Here is a 23,033-nt window from a genome sequence, read left to right as displayed (position 1 = left end):
TGACAGCCATTTCTTCTTTGGGGCACCAAGTCAAGCATCCTCTATTCTTGAACAGTTATTATAAACTGGTAATGCGCAGACATTCTCAAATTTTGTACATATGAGCTGTAACACCACCTTCCCTAACTGTGAAGAATCTGACATTTTCATTTCACTTAGGTCATCTTTTCAGGAAAAGTATCACTTAACTTTTTCCAAAGTACTCATAGAAATATACATACTAGGTGAGAACATTAAAAAAAAGAATTCCTTGAATAAATAGAGTCAAAAGAACACACCGTACGGTGCATAGGTCCAAGTGATACCATGAGCTTGAGATATTCTCCCTCCTTTAGCTGTGTAAGAAATGACACACGCAAAACACTGCTACACACCATTGAAAATACCACACAACTGTGGGCATGTGAGGGCTCGTTTGGGTAGGACCTGCCCTTTCAAAGCTTCCTGTGTGACTTGCGTTTTGATCACCGGTTCCGATTTCTCCATTTCCCATTTCTTGATTTACAGAAATGAAGAAGGTTCTCAGGACAGAGCTCTGAATCACAATGTACTGCACTCTGGCGACAGAACAAATTCACTAAAGTGATGACAGGACCCAGGGAGAACAATGCTTTATTTGAGCTGGATATTTCTTTGGCTTGTCACAGGAGTGAAAATTAAAGGATTTAATATTTCAGGTACGGGTTTTCACTTTTCATATTGACACTGTGAGTTTTGTGGTCAAAGTTCAAAGTGACAGATAATCTATCTGATATATCAGCAGCATGACATATTAATCAGAACATTTCCTTCCTACTGTTAAGACGAGTGTAGAAGGAGAAACTCTTGGGGTGAACAGCTTTCAGCTGATACCAAACATTAATGGGGAACCCAGTCACTGTAGTTCAATGGGAGCAGCTGAAGAGGAATGAGGTGTGGTTTGGGCATCTTTAACAGGCAACCACCATTGCTACTGGTGATGGAGTCCACCGGGAGGAGTTAGAACATGAACTACTTTTCCTCCACAAAATGGGAACAGTCAAGAAGAGAAACACAGGGGACTTAATCCCTTGTTGAATCAAGTACTCTTTGTAAATATAAGTTAGTTTCTTCTCCTAATGCATTTCTGTGTTGCTTTGTTTATTGTGGTTTTCAGATTGCTCCACCAAAAAAATTCTTTGGATGTATTCTGTGAAGAGTGAGGAGGAGTTTTTCTTATTTTGTGATTTACCAGAGCCACAGAAATCCCATTTCTACCACAGAAGTCAACTTTCACCAACACAAGGCCCTGGACACCTGCCCTGCAGTGGTATTAAGGACCTATCCGATGTCCAATGGTACCTACAACCTCAAAATGGAGGTCTACTAGAGGAAATTACTGAAAACTATCCTCACATCATCCAGGACAAGAGCACCCTACGTTTTTTGACCGCAGGGATGAATAATGCTGGGTCATATATTTGTAGACCCAGGATTAGGTACGCCCCAAATGCATTGCTATGTGAAAACATTCCCAAATCTTATATTATCTGGATATTATATCTATGTTCACAGGACCTTTTTGACTCTCCTAGGAGCCCCCAGGATGAGGCCTGTTGTGTCAAGACGATATTAGAAGTTAAGCCCAAGACAAACACGTCCTGTGTGAGCTCTGTTTCACATAAGCAATACCTTCTTCTTGGTAGCACTGACTCTATTTATTGCCCCAGTCTCAGCTGCCAAAGTGATGCACAAAGTCCAGAGGTCACCTGGTACCAGGTAAGAGTGACTTCTCTGAAACTGGTGTGAGAGTGGTTTTTATGATACAGTTTGTAGGTACTTTATTGAAATGTAGGTTTGAGAATCTGAGGTCTAGAGCTTTCCAAAGACTGGCCTTGTGCCTACAGAGAAGACTTGACTTTCTAAAATGGTCTTTCTACTAGTTAGCCACAGAGCCTGGTATTCCAGTCACTAGAACCATCCTTTTGATATTGCCAGAAAAATTTCTAAAATACAAGTATATTGCATGTAAGGTAAGACATAAACTTACAAATACGCACTAATGCAGAAGGCCAGATTAGTTCACTTTTACTGTCTTTGCAAAGCCATGGGCATGGCTAAGGGGAAGAGTGTGCCCAACAGGTAAGTCTTGAAGAGTTTCTGAAAGAAATAGGAGACTGGAATACTTTCCAAAGAGGATGCATCTGGGAGGACAGTTATGGCAAACACAGGGTGGCCTGTGTGACAGGTGTCTTGCACAGGTGAGAAGGTAGGAGGGAGCACAGTGCTATGAGGAAAAGGGAACAGACAACAGGAAAAGGCAAGTTTCATGATGATTTTGAGTTATGAACCACATGTGAGCAAACATTATTACAAAAATACTTCACATTTTCACCATTTTTTATGGGTTTTTCAACTGCTAACGGATATATAAATGCTGCCTAAGCATCTCTTCCCATGTAGCCCTAGGTCAGTTGACCCCTGGGTGGTGGAATCTGGAAATAGAATTTAAATTGCCTCCTACACTTGCAATAATTGTTTGAAGTCCAGTACTTTGCCTTAAAAATCATGCAAAACTTTAAATTTGACTTCAAAATATATCTGTTTGTTAATATAAAAATATCATTTTAAATTGCCGCGGATGAAAGTAAAGAATGTGGCCTGTGTTTATCCAGTGGCCTTATGAACTCTAATACTCAGAGAACTCAATAACCAGAGACTCCCGGGAGCACAGTCACCGTGCTGTGAAAACACATTTCCTAGCTGGATTCTCTTGAGACACAGTGACAATATGTGGACAGGTGTTAGTAAGTCCATTGCAGAAATAAGTACACAGGGAGGGTGAGTGATGTGCTTAAGATGTCACATTTGTATGTTAAAGTGACACTGAAAATATGCTGGCATTAAAAACATTTTAATTTAAGAAACATATTAATTTCATAACCTCTCAAATGAGGTTAGTAACAACAGTTGATGGTTCTGCTCGTTATTTTCAGTTCTCTCTTAGGAACAAAACTTCCCTTGGCTCAAAAGTATTTGTAATCTGTGGTTACAGATGTCTTGCTATGTCAAAGTAGGCTGTTCCTAGGCCAGAAAAGCAGGCTTGTCCCAGTTGTTTCAGATGAAAACGCATCTGAATTTGCAATGATTGCATCACTGAAATGAAAGCTATTTTCGCTTTCACGTAAGCACAAGCCATGTAGTAGTTGCCAGCTTTCTGCATATATGGCTCTTGTAAACTAAACCCTAGAGCTATATGGCACTCACAAAAGGAAGCTTTATTTCACTTCTCTGTGGCCTTGACTGCAAATGTCAGGAGTGCTTCATGTTTAATAGGCATCTGTGTCAAAAGTAGGCAACAGTGGCTGTTAAAATGGTACCATCTGACGCAGATTTGGACAGGTCAAGGTTCAGATTATGTTTCATGAATTGCATGTGTGTATGCACACGTGTGCACATGTGCATACACACACACACGCACACATATATACCTGCACTCAGTAACCTGGAAAGTCACAGACCTTATGGAAGCCATGTATCACTAAAAGTGATGACACTAGGCAGGAAATAATGCCCAGGGCTCTTTCCTTCATGTTAAACCCCAGGTGAGTCACACCTAAGGCATCTCAGAACAGATGACACTAACATGACTGAAAGGATGAGAACACGGTGTCGCTGAATTCACATGAAACTGCTGACCAGGGGGCACCTGACAGACGTATAGAATATCCAACTGAAACAAATCCAGGGGCTGGAGTCTCTGGGGCCTTCCAAAATATTTTAATGGGCACATCAAGAAATTTAGGCTTGGAGATTCTTAATTGAAATACTTAATGACCGAGAAGTCAGAATTAAAGTGAATTATCTGTTATTTATTTGAAGAATAAATTTTTTCTCTCTATTTTCCTAATTTCTGAAAATAGAATGAAAAAATAGGCTTGGCATAAACAGACTTCAGCTTAAATAAATGATAATTACATTTAATGAAAGGGTATTTCATGTTCCCTAGCTAAGTGAATCTTTGACCTAGGCAAAATTATAACAAAGGGCACGGGAGAGGCTCTTCTGCAATGGCCTAGGGCACTGAGATATGGGTGTCTGTGACGCTGCTGCGACCCGTCAGTAGGACTTGTGCCCTGAATAACTTTTCCATTGGTGGTTTAAGGTAATCTCGCTCATATGCCGCATTCACTTGCCACAATACTGACGTGGCTGCTGCGTCGTCTCTGAGCCCTGTGTTCCATGGAATTTTCGCACATAGACAGACCTTCCACTTCTCCTTCTCATTTCCTTTTGGCCTAATTCTCGCAGTAACTGGCACCTTATGGCATTCTGTGAGCCTCATGACATGCGATCTGGGGAGTATGGTGAGACTGGCTACACCAGAGATCAATATGATGCCAAGGAGGGAAGAAGCAAAGATCATTTAGATTTGGTTTTGAAATCTGTGTCCAAGGTCGAGACATTGGCCTGCTTGGTTGTTTTCACTGTGACATTTCAGAACTCTCAAAATCCTAGACAACTTCCTAACATCTGTTCAATGCTAGAACCCGCATGCCGTCTAACCGATACTGAAAAGAGAGAAACTATTTCCTTCCTTGTTCGGAACAATGTAAGTGCAGTCGATGATTGTATTAGCTTTGGGACAGCTCCCTTCCCTGCTTGGTTCACTCTGATTTGGCAGGTAGGTCTTTTTTACAAGAACTGCCATCTGGCCTGATTCTCTTTTGTGCTAATAGAGTAGAATTTGTAGCCCATATTCATGATTTTACATTTATTCTTATTGAATTCTAATTTGTTGGTTTTAGCTTATCATTCTATGTATGTCAAGAGGCTGAATTCTGATTCATATTAGCCTTCACTCCCAGATTTGTGAGATTTGTAGAGGAGACGTGAGCATGATAGGTCTTCACTCAAGACCTTAGTAAAAATACTGAACAGCCAGGCACTGAGGACAGAGTTCACAGCTGTTGACTCTAGATTGATCCTTCTAGTTACATATGGTCCATTAATCCACAACTTTGGGGTACTGCTGCTCAGTTAACTAAAAAACACACCCATATGTTGAATCATTCAGCCCACATGTATCCATTTTGTTTGACAAGGAGATCATCAAAGCATTTTCCAGATGACTCACTATAGTGAAGATACGGTGTGTCTACTGTATTCCTCTGAGTCTCTGGTCTAATCCTTCCATCATGGAATGAAATGAGAAGACTGGCATGATTGTTGTTAGTGAATGCAGGCTGGCCAATATTAATCACCTTTTTGTTTTAAGGGTTCATAAGCCATCTGTTTAATAATTCATTCAAGACTTTGGCTAAGGATTGATATCAGATTCATCAGTCCATAATTTCCATAATGTACCCTTTGCCCATTAAAAGATAAATATTAGTACAAAATTTAGATATAAGTAAATGTTGTCAGTTGATGATTGGGGCAAGAGAGTGTGCAGCTGCACTCAGCAAGAAAGCGCAACATGAAGGCTACATTCTGTGAATGGTGAGTGGCTCAGCACGGTGGGAGCAGAGAGGTCTTGAGTGGTGTAGCTGGGTTAGAGCTGGAAAAAGACTGTGGGTGGTTACGTGGTACGGTTATGGAGTCCTTGTTGGTGTGGTTGAACTTTACACGTGCGAGTACTGATCTGGGGAACTAGCAGTGGGGACAGAGAGAAGATAGAGGATACTAGTGAGATTTTCAAGGAGTAAAATAAAAGATTAAATACTTTAACTGGGGGTGTGTGCAAGAGATGACTATCATATTTTGGGTCTTTTATGGCTTAAAATATATTCACAGCATTTACCAAGTTGGAAAAAGTAGAAACTAATTCAATTAGGGGTGAGACAAGGTGAATATGTGTATACACATACAGATCCAGACACAATGAGTTGTCAAGACAGACACGAAAACCTCAAGTACATCAGGGAGGATAGGGCTCGAGATGCAGATGCTGGAAGTCCTCCCAGACCAGGTGGTGGAAGCCCAGGGAGGAGCTCCACTGTGTTGCCCAGTTCCAGGGAGCATGGTTCCTAAGAATAACACATTGTGTGTTGTGCTCCCTGGAGCGGCTGTACTGCCTAGTAGTACAAGAGCTTGACAATTATAGAGGATAATATTATAATACCCGCTCCTGGTATTCTTATGAATGTGTTTTCTTCGTTTTTCTCCATGCTTCACGCACACCTTTAAAAGTCATTGTTAGTGTCCTCAGATTTTTTGGGGGATGCCTCAGTTCTCTCTAGGACTTATTGACACTATTCATACAGGCCCACACTGAGATGTTCCTCCTTCCATATTTTGTTCATGACTGTTTCACATCTGAGCAAAACAAAGAATTCCCTGTGCAGCCCCATTAGCATCTCTCTTTCCTTCTAGGATCATTTGTGAATTTATTTTAGAATGGATTTCCCATCGTTCTTGACACAAATTGCTTCTCCTTTATCTCTTTTCTTTGATGTTTCCTTTCAGTTCCATCTTAATCATACATACTAAGCCATACTTATCTTTTTGATATATTTTCTTGTGAAAAAAAATCTGGTCCACTTTGTTATGGCTCAGCTGAGGTCTTGGTTACAACTCTGCTTCCTCTCCCATTACTTTCTCATGTGATTTACCACACACCTCCACTCCAATTTCTGTTCTTTGCCTATTACTGTGTTTTCTAGAGTTTTATCTCTGAATTTTACTCCATGTTCTGAACCTTCCTTTCAAAGCGTTCTTGATCCTTGGGATCAGCTGGTAGATATTTAACCTTGTCTTTCCCACCTCTTGGCCTTATTTTACTTCCTACCTGCAGCTGCTCCTCTCTGACCAGTTCTGACCCTCCTCTTACGCTGTTTGCCAACCTACTGGAAATTTCTTCTTGGGCTACAGGAACCACACCAGAGACTTGGAGTGGGGAATCCCTGCTGCTATGACTCAACAGGCAAAGTGGAAGGGAAATTCCTCAATCAGAACACGAAACTCAGAGTCAGAAAAATTTAGATTGATTCTCAGCCCTCTCACTTACTAACTCTGTGATATAGAGCAAAACACAAACTCCAGAACCTCCATTTTCTCATCTATAAAATGGAAAGTATAGAATCTGTGCAAATCAAGTCAGAGACTACAAGGTAATATGTGAGAAAGAACTTTGTAATCTTTATAGACAATAGGTTCTTATTATTTTGTTATTTTTGTTGTTTATCTCTTTTCTTTTGACTGGAGTGGTGAGAGAGATGCTTCTGGTACTCTCAGTTGGAAGTTGGAAGGCCATGTGCTACATGGAGGTTAGGGGCCACAGGATTACTGGTACAGTGATACTGGATCATTCAACAAATATTTATGGAGCCGTATATATGTCCTAGTCCCTAGTGATACTAAGTTGATTATGATAGTTCTTGCTTAAATTTACAGGATCTTCCACACTCAGTTGCCAGTCATTTTCCCAAAAATGTCTGATCGCGTGACTACTATGCTTCAAAACCTTTCTTTCAATTATACATGCATTTATTCACGCATCATTTACAAAGATCTTACTATTGCTGGCCTGCTTGCTGTACACTGGAGACCAAAGATGAAACACAGCTTTTTCACCTTGGCCTCATTCTCCACACCGATACTGTGCTTCAGATGTTTCTAAAATGGCATTTACCTTCAATTGACTGATTCCTACATGTTCTTCAAGGCTCTGATTACTGAAGGGAGCACGCCTGCTTCGCCTGAACTGAGTTAGAGCAACCTGAGTGCAGCGTACTCTGGCTCACCGCCAGACTAGAGAGCGAGAGTCTAATCTAAACTGCCAGATTAGACCGAGAGCTCACTGAGAAAGCATCTATGTTTATTCCTCCCAGTGTGTCCAGGACCAGCTCTGCATTCTGGGACAAAGGCTGCTCTCAACAACTACAGAGAAAGAGATACCTAAACACATAATTACTATGAAGGGCTATGTGCAATGATGGAGGTCTGTGCTCACTGCTCTGGGAGCAGGAAGTGACTGATTTGGCTCAGGAGCTCCTGACAACTCATCTCCATGAGAGATACCACTTGGGCTGGAGTTGAAGATTGAGCAGCAGTGTACCCAGTAGGGAAAGTGGTGGGAGATGTGCAGATGTGTGGACTGAGAAAGAGCATGGTTATCTAGGCAATGGCAAGTGGTTAGAGGGGCAGTGGCAGAAAATGAGTCCAGGAAGGGATGGCAAGGTCAAACTGTGAAGAACTTTAGATTTGATCCTCAAGGCAAGGGACTGTCACCGGTAGATTCTAAGAAAGGGAGAGAAACATTCATAACTGTATTTTAGTTCTCACTTGGCTTTGGGTCTACTATGAGTTAAAGAATTGTTTCTCAATCACCAGTCATTCTTTGTCATATTTATGCACACCTGATTAGTTATTCACTTAATATTTTTAATTTAAGATTTATTTTTAGTAGAGTTAAGTTTATTTAAAGAGGAAACTTTGTTAGCCCCATACACAAAAAAATTTATATCAAGCTCCAGAAACATTAGTATAAATATATATGTTTTTTAAAAATTCATTTAGGTGTCAGCTTCTTAGAACACTATGAGTTTTCCAGAATTGGAGCCTGAGCCGCGCTTTGGGAAATACTGAGTTAAATAGCTCTTGGTGGGCTGACTGGATTTGATGCCCTGATCTCCACACATAATGTAATTGTAGTCGAAAATGCATCTCACTTCAAGTAGAATCTTACAAATACAGTTTTTGAAAAAAATCTCTTCATAGCTTAGGGATATCATTGCAATGTCCTTATCTCAGACTGACTTTCTCCTTCCCTGGTTCAAACACGTGAAGTTTTTCTCTAGGTGCGATTAACATTAATAACAATTCTCTGGTTAAAGAAAGTTGTTTAATTTTCTTGTCTCTTGGATTAGAATGGAAAACTACTCTCTGAGAAAAGGAGCAACCCAATCCTAGTGGATGAAATTTACGACTATCACCAGGGCACATACGTCTGTGATTACACTCAGTGGGATAACGCAAGTTCCTGGACAGTCAGAGCTGTTGTTCAAGTGAAAACCATCGGTAAGCAAGATTCTGGTTTCAAGATTTGAGCTTTGAACACCAATTACCTAATTAAGGTTATCTTCCTTTGACTTAGTAATATTTTCCTTTTTGGAAAAAAAAGATAGTCATACACTATAGTCATGTAAAGCCTTGAATGTTGGCAAGCATCAATTTTCCCATTAACCTACATTCCATCCTCCAAGGCAGACCTGGTTCTGCATCACAGTCAAGTTCACATGTTGGGTTTTCCATGCATTGATCTCTGGTTTGTTTTTGTAATAAATTAAAAAACAATATCAAATATTTCACGCACAGAAATAAGTGACACTCATGTGTCTATCACTAGCTTTAATTCTGTTAACGTTTTTACACATGCTTAAAATCTTGCTTTTTCCTTAAAGAATCAAAACATCACAGATATAACTTGAGGCCTATGCCCTCATGCCTTCCCACTCTCCAGCTTTCCAGATGTAGTCCAATCTTGTAGATTACATCCTCTCCATTTATGTTTTTATGCTCTTTCTACATATGCATGTATCCGTTAATAAAAAAGAATATTGTTTTATGTTATAAAATATGTTTTGTGTTATAAACAAGTGGTATTATTCTAAGGTATCTTTGTGCCAATTTACACTCCCATCAGCAACGAACACATTTCCATTATTCCCAAATAACATTTGGTGTTATCAGACTTTTTGATTGGTGTCAAGTGGGGTCTCTTTTTTTATACCAATTTACATTTTCCTGACAACTAATGAGGCTGAATATCTTGTCATACATTTATTGGTCCATTGGGCTTATTCTTCTGTGACTTGTATTTTTGGCCCAGTCTTTCCTTTGGGTCATTCTTACTAGATTTACAAGTGTCAGCATGAATAAACTATCTGATATAATTAATTTAAGCAAGGCCTATGTCAAAACGTAACAGTCAGCCACTCATGCTTTGTATTTAACGGCTACAGAACGGTTGACTTCGCTTTCAGTAAATATATTCATCAATTTTACCTCCTCTTCTTTTATGGCAAGATACAAACCAGATGAAGCTCTGAAACCAAGTCAAACACTCCTGCCTACTTCCTGGCCCTTGCACTCTCCACTACTTCAGATCTCAGCAATTTAAATTTATATTAGATTGTTCGTTGGACTAGAAGTTAGAACTCAAATACCTTACTATTATCACTTGCCCTCTCCAAGTGATGTTGTTGTTCTTTCCCTCACGCATGATAATTCAGCCCATCAAATTTTCAGTGGCAGAATCTGCTTTTCCCTCCCAAGGGAGGCTCTGTAACATCTGTTGCATCTGTTTCAACCAAGCCTTCTCTGTCATCATTCCTGTCTTCCTCATTTACTCATTCATTCTTTCATTTATTCATTTTTACACAAATATCTGTTGAACATCTACTATGTGGCAGGCACTGGGCTTGGTGCTAAGGATGTAAGAATGAGTACCTGGACACTTTCTCTGGTCTCTCAGATCTTACCATTTTGTGGGGCAGACAGACAGGAAACAGGCTATCACGGTACAATGTGATGAGTGGAGAGAAAGGGAAGCAGTAAGGCATATGGGAGACCCACCGAAACCAAACCTGGGTACACCGAGTCCAAGTGAGAACTGAGGGGTGAGGACAAACTAGCCCAAGGAAGGTGGGAAAGATGCCGTTCCAGACAGATGGAGCAGCATAGTTAATGTCCGGGAGGTGAGAGAAAGCCTGGTACAGTCTAGGAAGAAAGCGAAGGTCAGCTGAGGGTGAGTGTCTGGACGCAGGACTGAAATAACACTGTTCTAGTAAATTTGAACTTCATTCAAGGAACAATGGGGAGCCATTGAGGGTTCTAAGCAGGAGAATGTCACGAGTATATTTGTATTTGAGAGAGATCACTCTGCCTACTGTGTAGAAAATGGGTTTGGGGGATCCAGAATGGAGGTGGAGAGAAGAATTGGGAGGCTGCTACGGTTCATCAGGCAGTTGCTGGTGGTGGCCTGAACTAGGAGTGGCAGGGGGAATGCAGAGAAGTGGATGGACTCAAGAAATATTTAGAAGGTACATCTGAAAGGATGTGGGAATTGAGAGTGAGGAAGAGGGAAAAGGAGAAGTCCAGGATGACAGCAGGTTTTAAGTTGGGCAACTAGGTAGACTGTCTGTAATATACTGATAGGGATAAGATAGCATAGCAGAGCATACATAAGAGCTGATATAGCGCACAGGTGGGGCAGCAGCAGGTTCGATTCATGCCCTTAAAAGATGTCTCTGGTTGTTCTTTGAATAGACTTAGCAGAAGTGATGAGAAATGACTTTGTTTGTGCATCAACAGAACATGATGATGGATTTTATGTGGAAGATAAAAGAAAAAGGGAAATCAAAGATGTTTTAGTTTTCTGGCCTGGATAAGTTGATAAATGGTGGCACCATTAAATGAGACAGAAAAGGCTGAAAAAGAAGAGGGTCAGAGGAAGAAATTAAGTATTAGGTTTGAAGGACTCTTAGTCACCCAAGTCACGATGACTAGTGGGTATCTGGATAAATCAGTCTGGAGATGTTAGGGCTGGGGATGTGGACGTGAGGGTGGTCAACATGATGTCTATAGCAAAGGGACTGAATGATATCACCTAGGGATTGAGTGTAGAGAGAAGAGGGCCTGGAACTGAGGCCTGGAACATTCCAACACTCGGAGAGGTGGGGAAAAGGGGGATCCCCAAAGGAGATGGAACAAGGGTATGAGAACAGAGGAGAACTGTCCCTGGGCACAGTGACTAAAGTGTCCCAGAAGGAGGGAGGGATGCACTGCATCAAATAGTGAGGCCTGAGAACTTGTCATCGGATTTGGGAAGATGGAGGTCGTTATTGACATCAGCAAGTGGGTATCAGTGGAAGGGTGGTGAGGAAAACAGTAGAGGAAGTGAAATTGATGACATAGGAGAGACATCATTTCAAGGGCCAAGATCTTTCATAAGAAGGAGGCCTAGAGAGTGAACTGTACCACCCAGAGAGTAGGTAGAATGAAAGACCACTAGGAGAGAACTAAGAAGAGAACTGATATTCACAAAAGGCACAGAGGAAGAAGAGCCCACAGGCACACAGAAAAGTGAGTAGAGAGGTGGAAGGTGAGCAGGAGAAACATGGAGCCACAAGAGGAGAGAGTTCCAAAGAGGATGTAGCCAGGAGTGCCCAATGCTGTCGAGAGGTAAAAAAGGTTAAAAACTCAGTTGTACCCAATGGATTTAGGTGCGATGAGGTCCCTGGTGACTTTGGCCAAAGCAGCATTGAAGGAGTGGTGGGGGCAGAAATCAGACTCCAAGGGAAGTGAAGGAAGGGAGAAAATGAGCACATAGCACTCTTTCAAGAACCTGGCTGGGAAGGTAGGAGAATGAGTGAGGCAGGGATGTGAGGTGGAGAGTTCTTTTTCTTTTTTAAGATGGAGAGACCGAGCATCAATAAGCGCTGATGGGAAGAAGCCCAGAGAGAGAGAGAGCAAGTCAAAGTCAAAAAATGGTGTAATTGAGGGAAGGAGGTCCCTGAGAAGGAAGAGAGGACGATGTCCAGAGCAGAGACGATGAATTTTCCTTTATTAGGAGATAGGACATCTTCAGGAGAAAGTTTGACAGTGGAAGCATATTTGAAAGTTTGTGGCAGGAAGTTGAGGGATAAATAATTAATGAAGAGATGGATTCACCTTTATTTTGAAATGAACCATGAATTTAAGGATGGAAGGGTGGACTCTGATCTGGCTGACTTGTGCCTTTTCTCAGGTAGGTTCTCCTTCCTGTTGGAGTACTCAGCCAGATGGCACCAAAAAGCATCTTGTAGGAGAAGAAAGGGATGGGGACTCAAGTCTGCAATGGGCAAGCAGAGCTGCTGTGGAAGAAAATGCACCAGGGCAGATATGGAATTAGCAAGGACTAACGTTTTGCTAGCACCTGCAACCTGGCGTCACAGTCATTTTTTGGAGGCAAGCTTTTCATATGGAAACTTGAGTTTCTAGCCTATGAATTATGGATAAAATTTGAAGAGGGAGTTCCAAAACATTTAGATCGAAGTGCGAGCATGCACTCAAATCTTCAGCAATCAGGCCTTCAGATTTCCCAATGCAAATAATAATTTTTATTTTCATCTTTTAGTGAAAGACACTAATCTCAAACCAGATATTCTGGATCCCGTCAAGGACACACTGGAAGTAGAACTTGGTAAGGTGGGTTGTATTTTCACCCTTGAATTACATTGTGCTTCTGGGAGCAGGTCTAAGTGTGATATAAGGAAAAGAACGTTGAGATTTCAAGTCAGACAGAACTGGGTGTGAATCTTGACTCAGCCACTGACTAGTTTTGTGAACTTATATAGTTACTTAATCTTTCAAAGTGTCCGTTTTTAAATCCGTAAATAGGCAAAATAAAACTGACCTCACAAGGTTGCATTGAGAAATACAGGACAATGTATGTTAGGTGGTTGGTGCATTGGACACGATCAATAGATTTTGGATTCTTCCTGGCTGCCCCCATGAGCAGGTGGTTACATATATTGGTTGGGTCAATTGGTTAAGCCTATAAATTTAACCAATTTACTAACCTAAGTAGCATTAACCTTTATGAATACGGTGTTTGGTCCAGCCTTTAAAATAGTTATAGGGGAATACTACAACCCCTGCTCAAATAATTTGTATTTCCAAGTAATGTCCCAAAAGAATTTGGTTAGAGAGGAAAAGTGACTTTCCCGTGGTCCCCTTTCATTTTGTCAACTTCGATCACATCTAATCTTCCCACACAGCCAAATAAGAACTGCTCTATTTAAAACCATGTGCTCGTTGTTTCAATAAAGTAAATGTTCTTTTAAATGCTAGTAAGATTTTTATAATTGTGGAAAGAAATGTAAAAAGAGATATTATGGTAAAAGAAGGTGGCCACTAGGTGGCAGTAGCAGTGTATCCTGATTTCAGAAATTGAAACAGCAATATGGGCAACATCGCAAGATTGGAAGGAAGAAGGAAAGAAGGAAAAAAAATAATTAACTCAAAAATAGCCAAGTTACATATGGTATCAGTGAATTTTAAAGTATTACTGGGGGAAAGCATTCTTCGGGTGCAAAGATGAGTTTTCAACTGAAGTCCTTCACCATTTGATCATTAAAATGCCGAGCATGAGGCAGAGCATATCTGGATACCCCGGACAGAGAGGCTGGGTAGAAAGAGGGTAGTGTAATAACATGCATGGCCGTTCATAGAGCACTGTTCAAAAAACAGTTGAATATCTAAATAATTTCCTCTTTAAACCACATGCTACAGTAACCTCCTGATTTTTATTTAATATGCAAATATTGGCTAGTAAAATGTTCTTCATTGACACACCCTGTGCTTCAAAAGCAGCGGTGGCAGACAGGGCAGATCACTGAAACTCCTCATTTTCCTGGTGTCTGTCCTCAAACCACATCAGAACCTTTGATGCTCTGACCATGTTAGTCTCCACTTTAAGAATATCGTCACAGGTTTAAGGTCTAAGTATTTCCCACTAGAGACAAACATACCTGGTTTTATTTGTTTCTGAATGAGAGGCAGAGAGACGTTTGGTTATTTCTGGCATGCCTGTTTTACCTTCAAACCTGACTGCGTCAGGGGACAGTCATCAGGTAGAGTCTTCCTCCTGCCCAGGACAAAGCCTTCTCACGGGCTTCCTTCCTGTTTTCTGTGGCCCCTTCGTTTTCAGGAAAGCCTCTGACTCTTAACTGCACGGCACGATTTGGCTTTGAAAAGGACTTTAAATCTGTGATAAGATGGTACGTCAAAGATTCTGACCAGGAGTGGGAAGTCCCAACACCTGAGGGGAAAAGGTAAGAAGGAAATTAGCCGACTATATTCTTTGCAACTCACGCTAAATGCTTTCACCTTTAGAAACCTCTAAAATGTGCACACAGAGGTGAGCAAACACACCGAGTGGATGGTGTAGCCACTAGCACCAACTAGTGGTGAAAATAAAAGTACAGAAATGCAAAAAGTGTGTTAATTTTAAACATGGTGACCAAATGCAGTTTCTGAAAGGGCCATAGAATGAAATATTTAAGTTGTTTTAAAGCTCAATTTGTAGCAACAGTTTGATGTGGTTGCTTTAAACATCAAGCTAACAGACAGGCATACTGACCCAGGCTCCTTGAACAGTAGCAGCATGTCCAACAAATGGGAAAGGAAGCTGCCCCTACTCTCCCATCCCCCCATCTTCCCCAGTGCCATCCATCCGTTCAGGGTAGTGGCGAGTTCAGGGATCCCAATCTGCAGAGTCAGAACAGTCCAGAACTTATCCAGAGGGAACGGCAGAATAATAAGGAGTCGGACCAAAAATACGTGAAGTGAGGTACAGTTGAAGCAACCCCACCTGGGAAAGGAGACCCAGGGGTGGACGTCTGTCTTGAAGGACTTGGGAGCTATTATGTTTCATGAGACACTAGACTAAGTTTGTTTCTGTCTGGAACACAGAACCCGGATTAGTGGGCAGAATATTCCGGGAAGATAGTTTGGCTCAATAGAAAGGAAAACTCGAGACATTTCAGGCTATGTGCCTCCTCACGAGACTGCAGTCCCGGCCCTGGAAAGGTAACGGGCTTGGATCCAATCTGTCAGTCCTGTCGCTAAAGGATACAGTCCCTCATTTTTCAAGATCTGTTCCAAAGTAATAGTCTATATTAAGAACTTCCTTCTGATTTTCAAAACATTTCAATAAACAAATGTATTATCCTTTTGCAAAGTATCTATCACTACAAAAAATAAAGGACAGATTTTTGTCCAGTAGTAAAATTTCCCAAGAACTTAAAGGAAGTAATTGGGTCCCATATTACACTGATATTGCGTCAAAGTTCAAAGTAGTTGAGTATGGCCAAGAGAGTATACTCTGACTTCACATGCCCTTGGATTTGAATCTCTGTTTTCCACCCGTTGGCATTGTGAACCCCTGCGAACCTTCGTCATGCCATCTGTAATCTATGGACATTAACCTCCACTTTGCAAGGTCCCTGTAATGGTGATATGCTTATTGCAGCCTCTGGCAGATAGGAAGCATTCAGTGAATAAGAGTTGGTATCGTGGGCTCCAAGCAACACTGCCTGAAACACCATTCACATAAACAATATTCTTTAACTTGAAGACAGCTGTAGATGGGCCACTTTATGGGACCACTGTTGTGTGTGTGGTCCGTCGTTGACTGGAGCGTCGTTATGTGGCACATGACTGGCCTGCAAATGGGTGTCAATTTACGTTACTGAACGGGAGTGGTATTTTCCCTCCTGTTCCAGTGTTAAATCCACCTTAAAGGATGAAGTCATTGAGCGTGTTGTCCTCTTGAAAGAAGTTACTCAGAGTGATCTTCGCAGGAAGTTCATTTGCTTTGCCCAGAACTCCGTCGGGAACACTACCCAGTCCGTCCAACTGAAAGAAAAGAAAGGAGGTAAGCCTGGAAGGTTGCTGCGGAATGCACACAACTGCTGTTATCTGAGAGGAGAGGAATTTTCCTAAAGAATAGTAACGATGATGACAGCAATTAACATTTGCTAGATGCCAGACAGTGTTCTAAGCACTTGGCTTGTGTTAACCTATTTAATACCTTGACCAAGGCCACACAACTAGTAAGTTTCCTATCAGTGATCCAGAGCTGGTCCTCTTCGCTAATACTCTGTATTTGGGGGCTGTGTTGGAAAAGCCCATCATTCATTCATTCATTCATTCATGTATTCACTCACTCACTCACTCATTCATTCATTCTACAAATTCCTACAAGGCATGCCCGATGTGGCAGATATTGTGTTAGAACCTAGCTCCCTTTCCTATTTTCCTTTCCTGGCTTCTGAATCCAGATGACGTGATGGTCTGGTATTGGAGAGCGGAGGAGAGAAAGAGTAATCTTGCTCAGTGTTCAAAGTAATATGTGTATCTCACAGAATAGCCTTTTAAAGCTAGAGTGGAAATTCCTGGTAAGGAATAGTTTTTAAATTTCTTTAAGAAGATGCTCAGAGACGAAGTTGATATCATTCATTCATTCAATTAATAGATGATTATAGAACAAGTAGGTTTTGAATGTTTGTGAGGCTTAAAGGAGACAAAATTGTGCCTGGCCCCTAACAGATGCTCCGTAGAAGGGTGCGGAAGGTCCCATGCGTTAGGTACCGTGAAGATGTGAAAGTAAGCCAGAAGTAGCTCCTGGACTCAGGAAGTTTAGACTGTAGTAGGGACAATAATGCATAAAAATAGTTCACAACATACAATGAGAGGAATGTAGATGGGTGGTGTGGAAATTTATGTGGGAAAAAAATAAATAAAAGTGGCGCTGTCAGTTTCCCAGGCCAACTGATTGATGAGGAACCGCTCATTCCCCTAGGTTTTCTCAAGTTCATGGTAAGATAGTTCCCTCAAGATGTGATTTAAGATGTTTCCAGATTCAAGAGAAGTGCTTCCAACAGCAGGGATTTTGATAAAATAAAAGGGCCAAAAAGGCGTTGGGTGGGCTCACAGCGCTGACCTGCAGGTGGTCTTGTGCCAGGAATGCTGTCTCTGCATCTGCTCATGGCCCCCGTGTTTCCCCAGTGGTGTTCCTGTACATCCTACTCTTCACGGTCATGATGCTGGCAGGTGTGCTGGCGGCAGGGGCTCTCCTCTACACCTACTGGATTGAAATCGTGCTGCTCTACCGAACCTACCAGAGCAAGGATGAGACACTTGGAGGTAAGGGGACCCCAACATGCCTCTGACTTTTCCTCTCAGAACTTAGAGGGAGGAGCTCGAGAAATGGATGTTTCCTGATGGATCAAGTCATGTCCCACAGGCTTTGAGACCTTTCCCCAGGGCTGGTGGCTTTACACCTGGGAGGACTGGGAGCCAGCGGGAAACAATTTCTTTTCATTCTGGTACCGAGGAGTCTTGCCGACGATGCCATTGTAAGACGGATTGGACCTGAAAATCATCTCTCTGCTAAACACCCTGAAGCAATATGGCGAATGACTTAACATCCCTGTGCCTTAGTTTCCCCTTCTGTAAAATAGGAGTGTACTGCGACCACCAGCACAATGAATGCTATAGGGCTTATTGGGTGACGACGTGTGAAGCATCTAGAACAGCACCCAGCATGTGATAGACACTCAGTCCATGCCAGCTATCGTTATCTCTTGAGTACTGAGTGTTTGCCAGTCGTGTGTATTCGCTACTTTAATCGTCACCGCAATCGGACAAGCCAGGCAGAGAGATGTGCAGTCACCTGCCCCGAATTGGACTGCCAGGAGGTGATAGAGCTCGAGATTAGGACCCAGGCAATTAGGCTTAGCGTCCCCGTTAGCTATGACATCGGTTAGCCTCGTCTGTAAAGTGAGGGGCTGCAACATGGTGCAAACGTCCTGAAAAGCGTGAAGTTCTGTAAAATGCAAGTACTATTACCATTTATGAAGTCTGTCAGTTTTCCCATGGGACAAGATAATAGCATGTATTAATGTTTGCTTCTTTAGAATAGAAAAGCTGCTTGCATGTTTTTCTAGTTCTGGAGGTCTCTAAGGTTAGAATGTTTGCAGTTTTTAGTGAAGAAATCGATTGCTTGGAAAGAGCAGAATCCCTTCTGCCGGATTCCAGGGTCATTACTCACCTGACTGCGATGCCCCTTCACTTGCCACTGCTTTTCCCACATTAGGAACTCAGGGAGGAGCTGTCGGATCTCCAAGGAAAGGGCGAGTAAAGAAATGCATCCATCACACCTTTCTTTAGACCAATTAGTGAGACTACATATTAGCTATGCTTAAGCCAAGAATGTTTTTGCGATTTATTTTTTTTAATTAGCTTTTCAGTTTTTTTGAACTGAACAAATTATCTAATCAATGTCTTAATTGTTCCCCTAGATGACTCATACTTCTTTTACTAAAATGCTATTTATCTTAAGATTCTAAAGCTTGTACAGAAGAGTCAGTCAACTGTGAAACATTTTAAATGCATCCTGTTTCTTTTTACTTTGCACAGGCAATGTTTTAGTAATCTGATGGGGAGGCAGAACCTGGGTTTCAAGCATGGCGACTCCGTCCTCTGTGGCCAATCTAACGTTTTTCAGCAAAATGACTATTTCCTTTGAAATTGATACTGAATATCCAAAATTTTAGCCAGACATAGAACGTCGGAATCGCAGAGGACCTAAGAGATGGTCTAAAACTCCCACTCTCTAGTTTTATTACCAAAGACATTTAACGTTTCCAGATTATAGAAAGATCCTAGTTTGCTGGAGTTTCACAGGGATATGGAAGGAATCGAGGTGCCTGTGGTGTGTTGCACATTTAAACTGCACGGCGCTTACTTGCTGGCCACGCCCCATGAGCCGCCTCCTTCCCACCTGGGCAGTGAGGAGCTCCGTGGATCAGCCTCCTGGGCCTGGGTTCTTTGCATCCTCCTCTCTTCGCTCCTGGACCTCCTCCACTCCCTCTTCCTTTGCTATTGCTGGCATTTCCACCCGTTAAGGCTTCTCCTAGGACCACGCTAAGCAAGTGTACTGCCGAATTGAGAGGCGCTGGCTCTCGGCGGTGCTGGGCTCACTGGACAGTATCATGCTTCAGTGGAGCAGGCTTCTCTTTGATGTGTAACTAATGAGACAGCAGCAACCCTGCAGATGCGGAGAGCTCCGAGAAACTCCCGAGGACGCGGGATTTAATCATAGCGGGCCCCAGCTGTTCGATCCGACCTTGGTGAAAACGCAGGAGCGCTTCATAGATTAGAATTGGAGTCTGGGCGGACAGTCAATACCACTCAGCAGTATGATTTTGAAATGGACACAGCTGCTGTATTTTATGTTTTAAATCAATTCGGTAAGACTCCCAAAGCTTGATTCTTACCCGCTGCCATATGGTCTGCGCGTAGGTAGGTATACCATGATAGTAAAAACTACGTAAATGGCTTATATTTTCCATTGTCCTTCTTCCTCAGATAACAAGGAATTCGATGCTTTCGTATCCTACGCGAGATGGAGGTCTTTTGAGAGTGAGGCCACTTCATCTCTAAGTGAGGAAAACTTGGCCCTGAATCTCTTCCCTGAAGTTTTGGAAAACAAATATGGATACACCTTGTGTTTGTTTGAAAGAGATGTGGCCCCCGGAGGAGGTAGGTCCTGCATATGCCAGGAGAGAATGTAGAACAGGAAGATAGTTAAATGCAAGCGCTTTCTAAGTTTTCCTGACACTCTTTCCGTTGGGGTCTACATCTTCTAGAAGTTTTCACGGGCTTAGAACATCTTGGGCAACAATCCAGAAAAACCTGTGTTGCAGAGACAGGCTCCCTCATCAAAAAAAATCCATCTTCAGAACAAAAAGAATAGTATCGGGCCCTAGGGAGGTCTTCCAGAGCAAAGGTATCTTTCTTGGCTCCTCGGCAGGAAGTCGTCTCTGTCATCCCAAACAGGTGGTCCCCTTGCTTTCTGGGACTTTGCTGGCCACAAATCTCAGCACTGGGTCAAGCAGGCTCCTCAGACCTGGGCCTAGCCCTGGCCACCCATCAGATGTGCAGACCTCGTCCTGTCCTGCTGACCTCCTCTGCCGCAAATACCCCACCAAGGAGCCTGGGACATTCCATGCCCCTCCGTTGTCCCAGCCTACCTTGTTCCTACAAGCTTTGCTCCTGCGGGAATTGACAATTAGAGGAGACAGAATACAAGAGGAGGAATGTAAAATGAGAGTTATAGACACTGGAGTATTTCTTCAACTCTCGATGGAGTTGATATATCAAAAGTGATATAGTAAGCTCTCTTTCCTTTCCTCCTTGCCTGAGATTGTCCATTGCAAGGAACCCTCTGGATAGATCTGGGAGAGACAGGGTTATAGAGACTCAAGGTTTAACAACAACAATAATTTTAACAATTGCAAATAATTAAATTCTTTATTTCTAGTGTATGCAGAAGACGTTGTGAGCGTTGTTCAGAGAAGCAGAAGAGGAATATTTATCTTGAGCCCCAGCTACATCAATGGACCCAGTGTCTTTGAACTACAAGCAGCAGTGAATCTTGCCTTGGATGATCAAACACTGAAACTAATTTTAATTAAGTTCTGTTCCTTCCAGGAGCCAGAGTCTCTACCTCATCTTGTGAAAAAAGCTCTTCGGGTTTTGCCCACAGTCACTTGGAGAGGCTTAAAATCAGTTCCTCCCAATTCCAGGTTCTGGACTCAAATGCGCTACCACATGCCTGTGAAAAACTCTAAAGGATTCATGTGGAACCATTTCAGAATTATCCCAAGAATTTTTTCACTGGAAAAGACTAGTAAAACAGAAACCACTGGGAGGAGCTCCCAGCCTAGGGAAGGGTGAAATGGGCCCTGAACCACCTCCCCTCCAGTCCTTGGCAAGTAGAGATGTTGATGGAAGAACGCACAGCATGGGTTGGGCTGATGTAAAATGGAAAGAGTTCTGCCAGCCCTGAGCAAGTTTGACAGGTACTGGAATGACACTGAAGCTGTGGTTAGAGCCTCTGATTTCCTGGACTGGACAGAGGGAGAGTGAATTCTCCAGATGCTTCACACATTCAGCACATAATGCCTCTAAGATTTTCCTAGTGGTCTAAGCAGAATCAGCAGATACAGCCATGTTTGCTTTGTAACTATGGACCATCCTGTCTACTCTGTATTGTACGTATAAATTTATATACATTTGCAATCAAATAAATATTATTTTATTAGAAATGAGTGATTTAAACCTTGCCTAAAGCTTCTCTGTAAAAAAGACAGTTCTTACTCCCTGTTCACCCATTAACTCTGGAGCACAGAGTGCAAGTAGCAAAGGCAGAGACCAGGGGCACAAGGAGCAGACAGGGCCACAGTTATTCTCTACTGTGTCCTTGTGGGAAGTGCCCCGTCTGGGCAGATTAACTAGAGGAAAGGGCCCCTTCCATTGGACTGATGCAGCCCTGTGCCAGACACAAGGCTTAGGGAGCAGAGTATGACTCATTTCAGCTCCTCCTTGTCCCCTCGGCTTTTGTGCAGGGCATGAAGTATACGACCTTACCCTGGGCCACTGGAAGTAGGGACCAACTAGGCCAAAATGATGAGGCCAATGAGGAGACAAGGAACAGACTAGCAGTTACTTACAAAGTAGAAGGCAGTGACAAGAGTCAGCAAAGTAAGAGTCCGGAACACAAGGGTATACACTGGTTGAAAGATAGCAAGATTGAAGCTTGAACAGAGCTTTCATTTGAACCATGTGCGGGTTGAGGCTAGCACTCCTTGTATGTGCTCCCTGACCTACTGTTCTCAGCTGAAGTTCTCCTAAGGAATAGGGTATGCTGCAGTACCAAGTGGTTGTTCCTGATAGACGAGGCTAATGTCATTCTCATAAGTTTGCTTTCCTTATGAGCATTTGATCTGTAGTTAAAATAGTGTTCTAGTCATATATAAATGTCAAACCTTCATGTTTTGTCATCCCTGATGGAAAGGAATGATTCATTTGGGCAATAAAGAAAAGGCAACTTTTGGACTCCTTCACATGCAATGTGTTGCATCCAGTGGTATGAATGTGACCTATGTTTGGAGTGGCTAAAATTCATTGTCATCTGGCCATTGCTTGGAGCCTGTGTGAAATGCTCTGGAGCTCTTCTCACAGAGGTGCCCACATCAAAAAAACCACTGTGGCTTTGGCACCAAGCAACATCTTTGTTGGGAATTTCAGTGATAAAGTTAAAGATGAGTTAAAGGGTATAAATTATTCCCGGAGGAAGTTTCTTGTGGGAAGGCTCATTGCAGGTTCTCGGCAGGGAATAGTCCACACTATTATTGTCCCATTGTGCCATGGTGATGGCCAGAATCCCAGGTTTTCTTGCCTGCCACTTTTTGAGATCTAAGACTCAGAAACCTCTTTTGGCTGGTTTACCCAGGTTTATTTTATTCTAAAATAAACATTGCTATAACTGATCTATCCCGAGGTCCAGAGTTTTGTTCTTAGCTTAACAGAAACTCAGACTAAGACTCAGGTTTGTGCATACACACAAAAAGGAACTATCTAGGTCTAACATTTACAGAATACACTCTTTCCAGGTTTGTAGGTACATTGAAGATGACAAACTAGCATTTAGGACAAAGGTTTATTTATATTTCATATAT

At 42.3% G+C, this 23,033-nt stretch overlaps 1 protein-coding gene across 1 annotated transcript in view; it reads left to right on the top strand.

Moving 5' to 3' along the window:
* Window positions 1–21,616, top strand: part of IL18RAP (interleukin 18 receptor accessory protein) — a 29,918-nt gene extending 8,302 nt beyond the window's left edge. Inside the window, exons 3-12 of the mRNA XM_058534383.1 lie at window positions 508–677; window positions 1,136–1,457; window positions 1,554–1,737; window positions 8,829–8,979; window positions 13,079–13,144; window positions 14,654–14,777; window positions 16,230–16,381; window positions 17,515–17,652; window positions 19,879–20,052; window positions 20,834–21,616. Coding sequence (XP_058390366.1) covers window positions 608–677; window positions 1,136–1,457; window positions 1,554–1,737; window positions 8,829–8,979; window positions 13,079–13,144; window positions 14,654–14,777; window positions 16,230–16,381; window positions 17,515–17,652; window positions 19,879–20,052; window positions 20,834–21,249 — 1,797 coding nt within the window. The 5' untranslated portion in view covers window positions 508–607 and the 3' untranslated portion in view covers window positions 21,250–21,616. The remainder of the gene's footprint in view (window positions 1–507; window positions 678–1,135; window positions 1,458–1,553; window positions 1,738–8,828; window positions 8,980–13,078; window positions 13,145–14,653; window positions 14,778–16,229; window positions 16,382–17,514; window positions 17,653–19,878; window positions 20,053–20,833) is intronic.
* The last annotated feature ends 1,417 nt before the right edge of the window (window positions 21,617–23,033 follow it).

Source organism: Diceros bicornis, chromosome 40, assembly GCF_020826845.1.
Source record: "Diceros bicornis minor isolate mBicDic1 chromosome 40, mDicBic1.mat.cur, whole genome shotgun sequence".
Lineage (NCBI taxonomy): Eukaryota > Metazoa > Chordata > Mammalia > Perissodactyla > Rhinocerotidae > Diceros > Diceros bicornis.
The sequence above is the reverse complement of the archived record's forward strand: the minus strand, read 5'-3'. Positions and strand labels throughout refer to the sequence as shown.